The 12,246-nt window shown below is 47.1% G+C and overlaps 1 protein-coding gene across 3 annotated transcripts in view; it reads right to left on the bottom strand.

Moving 5' to 3' along the window:
- The window catches only part of LRMDA (leucine rich melanocyte differentiation associated), a 1,023,531-nt gene extending 1,015,130 nt beyond the window's left edge, over nt 1–8,401 (bottom strand). For 2 of the 3 annotated variants that reach the window (XM_042909272.1, XM_042909273.1), the window contains exons 1-2: nt 1,949–2,054; nt 1,600–1,700 (exon numbers count right to left, since the gene is read on the bottom strand). Coding sequence is in view for 1 of the 3 variants with exons in the window: in XM_042909260.1 (XP_042765194.1) it covers nt 1,600–1,700; nt 8,003–8,308 (407 nt within the window). In the remaining 2 variants the exon portion in view is untranslated. Of the gene's footprint in view, nt 1–1,599; nt 1,701–1,948; nt 2,055–8,002 lie in introns of those variants that run through there. The other variant, XM_042909260.1, reaches the window with a different exon arrangement.
- Nucleotides 8,402–12,246: the final 3,845 nt, after the last annotated feature.

The raw sequence follows: 12,246 nt of genomic DNA, 5'->3' as shown, positions 1-12,246 counted from the left end.
CCTGCTCAACACACACACACACACACACACACACACACACACACACACACACACACACCTACCACTCCCAGGGTCCAGCCTCTTCTCTGCCAAAGGGAGGCAAGGCAGGGCCTCCGAGTTTGACAAAGACAGCTCTGTTTCCTTAGACCTGACAGCCCAGTCCCATGACCTGTCCCTGCTGACATGCTCCCTCGTGGGGCACAGCCTCCTCCAACCCACATCCAGGCTCCCACCAGCAAGGTGGCAGTGGCCAGAGCCACAACACCCCAAGCCTCTAGAAGCCAGTCACACAGAAAGAAGTCCCTCCAATGCCCAAAGAAATGCTTTCCCAGAGTCTGCAATGGGGAACTTTTTAAGGTGCACACATGTCCAGGCTGTGTACTTTGTCTTCTCCTTGGGTACTGGGACCAAAAATCATCCTTAAATATCTTTAGTCAGTTTTTTTTTCTTTGGCACCCTCTCATCACTACATGTTAGTTTGTGACTTTTCAGTTTCCCCATCTTCCCAGAAGCACACAAACCCTTTGGGAGTCAGGGAGAGCATGTACACAGTGTCCACATTCTTCTTAACACCCTGGATGCCCCTTCTCTGAAGACAGTGCATCTCTGGGAGTACCAGCCCAAAAGGCTCTGTTGGCTCAAAGTCCCCTCAACCCGCTGGTGCCTTAATTACCTGAGTTTTGTCCATCTTCTCTCAAATTCTCAATTCCAAGTGTCTGGACTCAAAGTCTGGGAGAGAAAGACTCCAGAGCATGGAAGCATGAAAGTGCCCGAGTCCCCTCTCGTCTTCCACCCCACAACAGTCTGTTCCATTCAGAGGACAGCACAGTTCTCAAGGGGACACTTATGAGAAAAATCCGGCATGGAACCAGCTCATTAGGAAAAGCCACCATCCTGAACCCTGCTCATTTATTCATTTCCCTGATATCTGCTTTCCAAGTTCCTCTAGCTTCTCTTCCAAGCCCCTAAACCAGTCCCAAGTGGTAACCTTCTATGAAGAAATCAAGGAACCATCTGCATTTTCCAATGGAATAATATAGAAGATCACACTTAGCTTTTGCCAAGACTGAGGCAGTTGTTAGAGTTCCCCTCCCCCGTCCCATGCCATCAGTGTTTGAATTACTCTGGGAGTAGTAATTCCATCTGGGATTGAATGTCATCGGGGAGAAATCACAAATATTTGAGGTTCCAATTCATTTAAAAAGAAAAAAAGAAGCACGCATATATACACCCTACCTGTGATTTGGCAAATCTTCGGGAGATGGGGCACCCCAAAATGCTCTGATTCCATCCCATTCCTTCCCCAAGAGTATTTTAACTCGTCTACATGGTATCAGTGAGAAAGGAAAAGAACAAAGGGACACAATGACGGTCCTCTTGTAGGACCTAAGGTGAGGTGGAGGATGTCCACACACAGCTTTTTCAGTGGCACAAAGAGGCTAACCAAAGAATCATCTGAAGCATAGTCACACTTTTGGGGTCGGATTCCCTCAGAGCCCCACACCCTATGCAGAGCTGGATGGGAACTTTTACCTGCAGGCTATTACCAAGGGGACTGGGCCTCCCCAGCCTGGTCTGTATCTTGTGAAGGGTACATACCTCAGAAGGTTAAAACTCAGATCAAGCCTTTTTGCAAAATGTCCACAGTCCCTGCCGAGGTGCTCTGGAATTTCTCTGCAGTCCTGGCCTATGTAGGACACCTGGAAATTAAATGGAACAGAAACAATGTGGCAAACGGAAATCGCCCAGCTGCTCCCAACCCTGAGTCATTGATCCCAAGATTGCTTCCGCAACTTTAAACACACGCCCCTCACACACAAGAAGGCCACATTTGTGTCCTTTTCCTGATCAAATCGGCTTTGGGGGCTTCAGGGACTCTGCCAATAGCTCGCCTTTCCTGGTACACTTAGCATGATGAAGACTAATCCCAGCACAACAGAAACTGAACTAAAATTGGCTGGATTCAGGTGTCCAAAAAGGCTCCCACATCAGAACACGTTGATATAATCACAGCAATCAGCTTCTTGCTCAGAGGCCTTTCCAACAGCTGCCCCTCTGGCTCTCCTCCCCATCCCCCCTCCCTCAAATACTCTGTTATGCACATTACCTCATAAAAGACAGAGCAGATGCACTCACCGGCATTCAATCTGCAGGGCGCTGGAACAAACAGGGTTGGACAAGAAAACCTCCCCAGATCACCAATCCCATCTTATACCACGGTGTATAAAATATCCCCCACACTCTGAACAAAGTTGACTTGAAGGTGACAGGACAACAGTGGCCACAGCTTCCAAGCCTCTCTCCTCCAGGGATCCTTCTGCAACCAACCCCAATAGGGCTGCAGAGCAATTCCCCTTAGGCCTTCTCTTATATCATCACCATCAACCACCTAGTGTGTGCCCAAATATTAAGAAGCTGAACTGCAATTTGATGCCAGAACTTCTGATTGTGGCAAGGTCAGAGGGCTTGCTCACTGCTCCAACCACTAGGTTTTTGAAACCCACTTTTTAGAGGTAGATGCCAATCCAACCACAGTGTACTAATCCCAAAACCCATAAAACAAACCCATGGGTGAGAGTTGGCTAATGGATCAAAATATAGGAGACTTCCCTAAAGGGCTCCCTACCTCCAATGACGAGGTAGAAATTCAACCCTATCACACGGACTACAGTCTTGACCCTTTCTCCCTACAAATGCATATCCTCCTATACATACAGGTAAGAATGTCTTGGAATGAGTAAGATTCCCCAGGGGGTTATGCTTCCTAATGGAGAATAGGAATATGGTGGCCACATCGAATTCTAGATATTAGGATGAACATTGAGGATTACTAGCATTCCATCCTAGAACTACAGAAACACCACTTTCATTAGGACTCGACCTAATTAAAAAAAAAAAAAAAAAAAAAAAAAAATCACACTGCACCCTAACACCCCCAATTTCTCAAGTCCTCCCTCAACCCTATCCTATCCAATGGGGGCAAACTGCTGGCAATACAGTATCTTGTGTTCACTCCCCTGGGGACTTCATATCTGGAGAAGAGAAAGTGGGGGAGAAAGGACAGAAAAACAGCTGACTCCAATAAGATAATTTGGACTCAAGAAGATAAAGGCTAAAAAATAAAGGTCTCTAGGTTCAATCTAGCAATCTCCCCTTTCTACAGGGGACAAGTCTTTCCTCAGAACTTCTTGTGGAACAAAGTTCTGCTTCTAAGCAGAGACGGAAATCATACAGCAAGAAGAGACTGGGGATATAAGGCCTCAGTCAGCCTATGGACTTCAATTTCCCTCAGGATACCCACTTGATCAGCAGCAGTTTCTGTATCAGAACACCGCAGTGACCCTGCAGGCCTGAGGTACTCACCAGAAAACCCATCCCTTTCACCCCATCGTGCACTACCATCTCATATCACAAAGATCTTAAATAATCTGTATAAGTGGCATAGAAGTGGAGATTTAGATGTAGAAACTGAGCTTTGTCCTTATAGACTCACCAAGGCCTAAATATGGTAGAGACCCAGTTTCTCAAAACCCATCATGTTTTTTTACAAGGAAAGGGAGACTTCAGCACCATGCCCAGTGTTCTATAGCTTCTTAATGATAAAGCCTGGAGGAAGTCCTGCACCAGGAATAGGTACTTCCAATTTGGGTGCCATGGAGTTCTTACAACTCCACGTGTGGGTATGGATTTTCTTCATCAATAAATGCTAGTGGTGCATCTATCAGCAGGTTTGGGCTTCAAAAACGCAACTTCCTAGCTGAAAGGTTGCAAACTACCTCAGGATAGCATGGCTAAAGCCCCAGAACAGAGTCAGAACATAGACAGGGGGATATTTGCTCCCCCTTTTTCTTCTTTTTTTTTAAACTTTTTTTTTTAATTTTTTTTTTTTAACATTTATTTATTTTGGAGACAGAGAGAGACAGAGCATGAACAGGGGAGGGGCAGAGAGAGAGAGGGAGACACAGAATCTGAAACAGGCTCCAGGCTCTGAGCTGCACAGAGCCCGACACGGGGCTCGAACCCACAGACCATGAGATCATGACCTGAGCCAAAGTCGGACGCTTAACCGACCGAGCCACCCAGGCGCCCCTCCCCCTTTTTCTTCTATAGGATTCCCTTTCAGAGGCAACACAAACACCAGGGAGAGCTATCACCATGAAGCATGCACACCACTTACATGCCTAACAAGACTTTCATCAGCTTGTTTTCTCACATGACATCCCAGGAAAACTAATGCACAACTTGTTCCACAGTGATCAAGTCTCCAAAATGTAGTATGAAAACCAACTTGATAAGCCATCTGCATGCTTGGACCCAGCACCACCACCACTGCCCCCCCACCCCTACACAGTAAACTGGAGCATTTAGAGATGGGAGTTAAGCTGACCACATTTAAGGGTCCAAATCATCTGGAAAAGGCTTAAAGCAGCAAGCAGCCACTGCCAGGCACTGCAACCAACACTCCCAATGAGAAGACAAACATGTTTAAGAAGTGCTTCCGAGTTGAAGACCTTAGGTCTCAGGATGTCAAGAAGCTTCTTGGAGCATCAGACCACCTAATGGAAGAAACAAGGCCAGAAGAGCCAGACCAAATACAGTTTGTTTCTTGAAGAAGAGAAGGGAAATGGAGATTAATAGACCCCAATGCCACAGAAGCAAGAGCACATCCAGACCAAGGGCCATTTCATTTAGTCAATTACTTTGATTTAGACTCAACTGAAGAACAAAGTTTTGTACTTTTCATCTGCCTATCTTATAGCACCTGTATCCCAAGACTTCCACCCTACATGAAATGGTAATAAAGGGACACCATTACCAGGGACATGAAAACCTATCAAGAACCCTACAAGGAGGAATACCAGAGAGGCAAAGGAAGAGGTCTGTGCAAAATCCCCCACACATACACATACTCATGCCCTCCGACTAGAAGCCACCGGGAGTTACCAGACTGTAGGAGACTAGGTTTCTCCTTGCAGTTAGGACAGTCTGGCCATTTCTGTGGATGGTAGGTTTCTTAGTAGACTGAGAGACACTTATTTTATGATGCCTGACCCCAGTCAGGGGTGGGAGATCCTCAATTTTAAATTTGCAGTACTGACAACTGTCAGAGTGGAAACAGACCCTGTGCCGCTACTTACTAGCTGTGTTATCCTGGATGGGTCACAATCCCAGGGAGTTTGTTTCCTCCTCTGTAAACTAGTCTAACACTAACTGCATCCAGAAGTGTAAATAATGGAGTTTACATTTATTAGATGCCTACCACCTGTTACCTAGTCAATCCTCATGAAATAGTCACATGTTATCCTCAACTTACTTATAGCAACGAGAGAAGATAACTTATTTAAAGTACACAGCACTGTCCTCAGCACCTAGTGGCCACTTGATAAATAGTTGAATCGGACCAATATCCCTAAGAAAGGGATTGGTTATTCCCTGGTCTCTTGGGCACTGAAATCGTGTGCCCAAATTCCCAGTTTGCATTTGTATATACAATTTTATCGATGCCCCTACTTCATCTTAAACTAGTGGAAAAAGACAATCGAAGACTTAATGTTGACATAAATGAGGCATTCAAACCAAGAGAAGGCCAAATGAGGTCAGATTTGTGTTGAATCAAAAGACTTTACAGAGAGGAGTGGAGGGAGGGCTATTTATAGGCCCGTGCAACTCCCAAAACCCAGGGCAACAGCAGTGAGCCCACAGTGGGCTGAAAGCAGAGGAGACCTCATTTCAGCAAAACAGCATCATCCATCTCATTTAATTGTTTTAGTGGCATCATGGTGTTCTTATGTCTTTGCACTTAAACCATCTATTTGGGGGATAGGTCTCTATCAACTTAGAAAAGGTTCTATCTGGTTTTAGGTTTGTGTATCTAAGCAACACTGCAATAGAAACTATCAACAGTGAGTTCATGGGAAGGTTCCCCACCCCCCTTTAAGGTGGCTCTACCAAATTTTGAGAAGTACCATGTGACATACATTTCAGGAACTATATCTTGCTATGGCCATCATTAGCAACTAGAAGGGGCAGAATGCTAAGACCCTAAACCCCAGGGTTGCCACTCAAATCCACTGGCCTAGGTGTTTTAGGACAAGGGGGACTAACACCCCAGGAGTATTTTTTCCAGCCTGCCTTCTCTGGTCCTTACCAGGCAGCTCCATCTGTTTAGAACAGTCCCCTAGGGCCCAAAATGCCTCACACAGGCCAGTGATTACCTTTGAGCAGTCTGGAGTGGGCTAAAAGCAAGGGGTGCACGGGGGAAAAGAAATCAAGTCAGGGAAACGAGGGAAGAGAGAAGGAGGCACAGGAAAGTTCTTAGCCCTACTGTCAAGTCCTCCATGAAGCTGGAAGAAGCTATACCCAAAGAACGCTGGGTCTGAAATGCAGAGACCTACAGTGGGGCAGTGGGGGAGGAGGTGGGGGGAGATATTCTCAGGAAGAGGCCTTCTCCTCCAGCTCCTCCCTCTAGGCAGGCATGTTAACTCCCAAAAGCCCCTTTTCCCTGATAAATAAGACCCGCCGCTTTCAACCTTTCCCACAGGCTGGTACCTCACTGGCCTTCTCACTTCCAAACTCTGAGAAGAGGAAAACATCTGCCCAAAGTAATCTTAAAATCTAACTGTGCCTGACACTACCTGCCTTAGGCAATCCAAGGGGAGAGCTTCAAAACCTCAGAACTATTTCTCTAGGGTGTGCAAGGAAAGGTGGGAAGAGGGCTGGCTTAATCAGAGGTTAAAAAAGACAGACCTGGCTTTTCCAGAAGGTAAAAGGCACCTGGGCCCAGCATCCCTCCAGCAATGACTAAGAACACCTGAGGCTTCACTACAGAGCTGAAAGCAAGTGAGGCTAGGTGTCTGTCACCCAGAGTTGAAAAGAATGTTGTCATTCCTCACAGACACCTGTACAGGAAGTCAGGTGCTGAATGAGATCTTGCCATTTGTGACATGGATGGACCTACAGGGTATTATGCTAAGCGAAGTCAGTCTGAGAAAGACAAATACAACGATTTCGCTTACATGTGGAATCTAAAAAACAAACAAAAAACAAAACTGGACTCAAATACAGAAAACTGGTTGTTGCCAGAGGGGAAGGAGGAGAGGCAAAAACAGGCGAAGGGGATTAAGAAATACAAACTGCCAACTATAAAATAAGTCACAGGGATGAAAAGTACAGCACAGGGAATATAGCTAATAATACTGGAATAAGGTCATATGGGGACAGATGGTAACCACACTAGTGGTGAGCAAAGTATAATGTACAGAATTGTAGAATCACTATGTTGTACACCTGAAACTAATGTAACATGGAATGCCAACTATATAATATAGAACTAAAAAAAGAAATCAGGTGCTGAAATAAAACTGGAGAACTTTAGCCTTCTACCTGCCTTGAATAAGGGGTCTATGTTTAGGATCCGGAGGCAGTTTGTAAGGGAACCCCCAAACCTGGCGCCTGCACGAATACATTATGATTTCCACGTCTTTGGTGGTCCCTGGGTACTTTCACCATCCCGGGTGCATTCAAAAAACAAAACAAAAAACACCTGAAATTTAGAGTTTACAATTTCATTAGTATGAAGACGATTACATTAAAGTGTTCTTTGGCCAAAGTAATTTTCTTCTGATTATGAAAGAAATTAACACTTTTTATCAGCCCCAAAAAGTACCATCAGCTGTGGGCACTGCCAGCTTCTCTGACTAATGGAGAAATCATCCCTGCTGGCCCCAGCAATGAGCACTAGAGACAGAAGGAGGTGGAGGAGACCTGGGCTACCTTTCCTTGCTTCCCCCACAACCAGGGGGTGTGCCAAGCCCCAAATGGGACCTGTCCTCATCAAACTAGGGCAGGCCTAGACACGTGAAAGAGTCCCCAACTGCAGACGCAGCCCCCTGTGGTTGGACCAGGAGCCCTTATTCTAACGTCGGGTGGCCCCATGCCCCAGCACTCCCTCCCCAAGCCCGTTACCCCAAGCGAGGGCAGGGCTCGTCCCTGGCGAACTTACTTGAGTTCCACTGACCACGAGCCCGGCCATGGCGACCGGGCAAACGCGCGGCGCTGAGCGCAGGCACAGAACACGGAGCGCGGCAGCAGCAAGCGGCACAGCCCAGCGCGCAGTTCCGCAATAAATAGTCAGCTGACCCGGCGGAAGCCCGAGGCGCGGGCGGGTGTCCGGACCTGGGTTCAGCTTCTCGCGGGGCACTAGCCCTTGGCCTGGCCCTCGCACAGGTGAGCCTTGTTCCCCCAACCCCGCCCCGCCACGCTCCGCAACAGGTGGTGCCCAGCGCTGCGCGCTCAGACGAAATGGCATGACCCCTTGACTTCCCCACGGCCCCGGGCGCCCTAGGACCCCATAGCTCCCTGGGAGGCCAGGGAAACAGGAATAGCATCCCCAAAAACTCCACGCCCAGAGCTCTACTGCATTAGTCGGGGGTCGGGCTGTTGGGGGGAGGGCTTCCCATGAGGGGGGCCCCCACGGAGCAGTTAGCCCCGGGGCATGGAGAACGGGCCTTTCCTGTATTTCACAATCCAGATTACATAACGGTCCTCAACTGTGGGAAGAAGGGGCCTCTTGGCCCGAACTCCCCTCCCCAACTTCGAGGGGAAGGGGGAAGTTGAGAGGTTGGAAGGACACCTAATGGGCGGAGTTTCCATTTGTAGTGGGAGGAAGGGGGAATTGAATTTCCCTATAAATAAAGTGCTGGCTCAGCTAACAGCACCCCAGCTTACAGTAATAAACCCTAGGGAAGACGAATCAATGATGTCCCCTAATTTCAAGTTTCTCTTATTCTCTCCCTCCTCACAGGGAAAAAGTATTTGTGATGCTCCAAGTCACCCTTGCGGTCAAATTCCTCCACCGCCGCTCCCCCCCCCTCCCCCCCCCTCCTTTCCCTCAGCTGGAAATGAGAGGTGGTCATTACTGCCTCCTTCAACAGGCCTCTTCCATCAAGCTGGGTGGGCAGCTCATGCCTGTCCTCAGTTGAAAGGAACCAGATTTTCTCCGTGTGAGTTTTTGCCTTGCTGCCTCCATCCCCAGGATGCACAAAGCTATTACCAGATACTTCATGTCACATTATCACCAGCCTTCCACTGCAGCTAAGAGCCAGCCCAGCCTTAACCAACCTCTCTCCCCTGCTCCCTCCATACCAATGAGTATAGTTTTCCCTTCTCCCTGGTGAATGGTGCCTAAGTCCTGCATGCCAGGCTCCAGGTCTCAACTCAGTAGACCTACTGATAATTGTAGCTTCTACCTCTGTGGAGGGAGCATTCACAGGGTTTTTGTTTTCATTGTTCCATGCGTCTAAACAGCACTTAGAAACCCGTTTGTGCAGCTGATGATAATTATGATCATGGTTAAGCATATTGTGGCTATCATCATTGTCTCTCGGGCTGGGTGCCGACACATTGTAATGTGGGCCCTTCCTTCTTGTCAGCATTCTAATGAATGGTGTTGACCTCTGAGTGTTGACCCGCCTGCCCCTCTCTCTGCTGGGAAAAGCCGACATAGCACAGTGGAGCTGTAAGAACAGAGACTTGGCTGTGTTTACTTTGGGGGGTTCCAGGAAATGCTGCAACAAAAGGTCCTTCAGGCCAAAAAAGAAAGCTTGCCCTCCAGAGATAAGGGGGATCAAAGGAATCTTCCAAGATCTACTGCCCCCCAGACCAGCTCCTCATGCTCCTCTCTCCTTCTCTGCTGGACACACCCTCTCTGGTCTATTGTCCACTTTTGTCTGCTTTCCCTGCCCAAAAAGGAGGAAGTGGGCCCAGGCCCTGACAGGCCTACTGCCCTCCCCACCTTTCACCTTGACCTTCCTTAGAAAGGCTCTGACTGGCAGGAGAGGACATGTGGAAACAGGCTTAAACCTACTCAAAGATGAAATTGGAATGCATACACATGCCACCCACAAGGAGGGTGCTTGAGGTCATCTCATCCATGCCCCTGCACTCAAACACAGCTTTGTCTTCTGAACATAGATTGCTCTGCAAACACTACCTGCCAATGATGCCAAAGTAGGCAGGGATCTTTTCTACTTTTCCAGACCTCCCTATTTTTCCTTCCTCTACATAGCCCTAGGGTGATCATTCTAAAAGCCCAAGTTGACCCTACCTGACATTTTTCAGTGCTCCCCATCAACTAATAATAATACAGCTCCAAATTTCCAAAATGTCCCTCAAGATATTTTAAAATTTGTATTTTACTGTTTTTTTGTTTTGGTTTTTTGGTTGTTTTTTGTTTTGTTTTGTTTTGTTGAAAGAAAGAGAGAGACAGAGTGCTAGCAGGGGAGAGGCAGAGAAAGAGGGAGAGAGAGATAATCCCAAGCAGGCTCCGCACTGTCAGCACACAGCCCAATGCGGGGCTCAAATTCACAAACTGTGAGATCATGATCTGAGCCGAAATCAAGAGTCGGACACTTAACCAACTGAGCCACCCCAAGATCTTTTATAATTCCATCATGCCTTATCTCTTCTGCCTCCTCCTCCACTTCTCCCATCCTCTGCCTGGCTTTTAATTGTTCTGTCTAGAATGCCTCCCCACACACTCTTGTGAACACCTGGCGTGTGTCCACCAGGTGAATACATCCAGGAGGCCACATAACTAGGGAAATCACAAAAAATAAGGGTAGCTCAGATTGAGGTGGGCTTCACGTCTGAAATCTAAGCTGATGGCAATACGGAGCTACTGAAAGTTCTTGAGCAGAGTAGAAATTTGCTAAATGCAGTGGGGGAGGGCTCCTCTAAAAAGAAACTGGATTCACCTCTCCTTACTCCCTTCAGCTTTGGAAGTTATCTTCAGAACAGAAGAACAAGAGGAAGGGAGAAGAGAAAAGGACAGGAGGGAAAAGGAGCAGGAGAAAAAGAATTTGGATCTTTGGACCAAAGAAGATTAGAACGGGAGGATGGAGGACATCCTTATACCTCCTCATCACCTTCTTGAACAAAAAGGAAAATTAAATAGAAATAGCAAAGGTAGGGGTGCCTGGATGGCTCAGTGGGTTGAGTATCCAACTCTTGGTTTCAGCTCAGGTCACGATCTCACAGTTCATGAGTTTGAGCCCTGAGATGGGCTCTGCACTGATGTCATGGACCCTGCTTGGGATTTTCTCTCTCTCTCTGCCCTTCCCCAGCTCATACTCTCTCTCAAAATAAATGAACATTTTAAAAAGAGAGAGAGAAAGAAATAGCAAAGGTAAAGTTCTTCAGGTAATATGGCCTTCCCTTTGGGAAGGGGGAAAACAAAAGAACACTGAGATAAGGCTGGCCCAGGAGGTAGACAAATGATTCCTTCGGAAGACAAGGAGTTTACCAAAGTGAACAGAAGAGACAGATCTTGTTGGGGCTTCTTCTTGAGCACAACTCTTTCTGCCTCAGCCCCAGAAGTACTGAGGGGGAGGGAAGGCTAATGCAGTCATCCAGATTCTTCTCCAATTCCCTGCCTCCATTCCAAATAGCCAATTGAAAGTAAGTTGCAGGGGTCCCCTGCCTCACCCCATTTTATCCCACAACTCCTCTGCCCCAGCTTCCAAGGACCAGGCACTGTGCAAGGCACCACTGGGTGTATACATGGCTGAGACATACAATACACTTCAGGAAAGATTTGTGCTGTGACATTTGCAGTACTATTTCAACAAGAAGCCCTGAAATTGTGATCCTATTTTCTGAACCCAAAATTCAGACATTTAGCCCAATTTGTATGCTGTACTCATGAGGACTACAGAACAGAAAGTTCAAATCAGACCTGGGCTGCTAATGGCGAGCCTGTGAATTCTGGAGCTCTAACACTTGCATATGGGGAGTGAGAAGGTTCAACACTTACTTACCACTAGACGTTTCCTTATCACCCTTGATGAAGAGGGCAATATTTTATTCCTACTGTCATCTTTGTTATTATTATTCTCTGGCAGAAAAGGCCCTTTCCCCTAGAGTTCTTCCTCCATTGCATTCCTGCAGACAAAAAGGAAAATCCTGTTTATTTGCAATCAAGGGAGTTGATTCTGAGGTCGACCACAACCAGTGAAACAGAAACTGATTCCTTAAATCCTCCAACTCTGTGCATCATCAGCTGAGAGGACAGTTAACAAAGTTTTATTAGCATTCCTACCTATCCTTAGTCAAATTTCTATTCAGCCTGGCCTCATTTCTTTCAGGCCCAACACCTGGGCAGGTTAAGATGATTGCTGTAATTAATCATGCCCCAGCCCCTAGTTCAGACTTACCACATTCAGATTTCAATTAAAAAAAAATCTGGAT

This window comes from Panthera leo, chromosome D2 (assembly GCF_018350215.1).
Source record: "Panthera leo isolate Ple1 chromosome D2, P.leo_Ple1_pat1.1, whole genome shotgun sequence".
Taxonomy (NCBI): Eukaryota; Metazoa; Chordata; class Mammalia; order Carnivora; family Felidae; genus Panthera; species Panthera leo.
The sequence above is the reverse complement of the archived record's forward strand: the minus strand, read 5'-3'. Positions and strand labels throughout refer to the sequence as shown.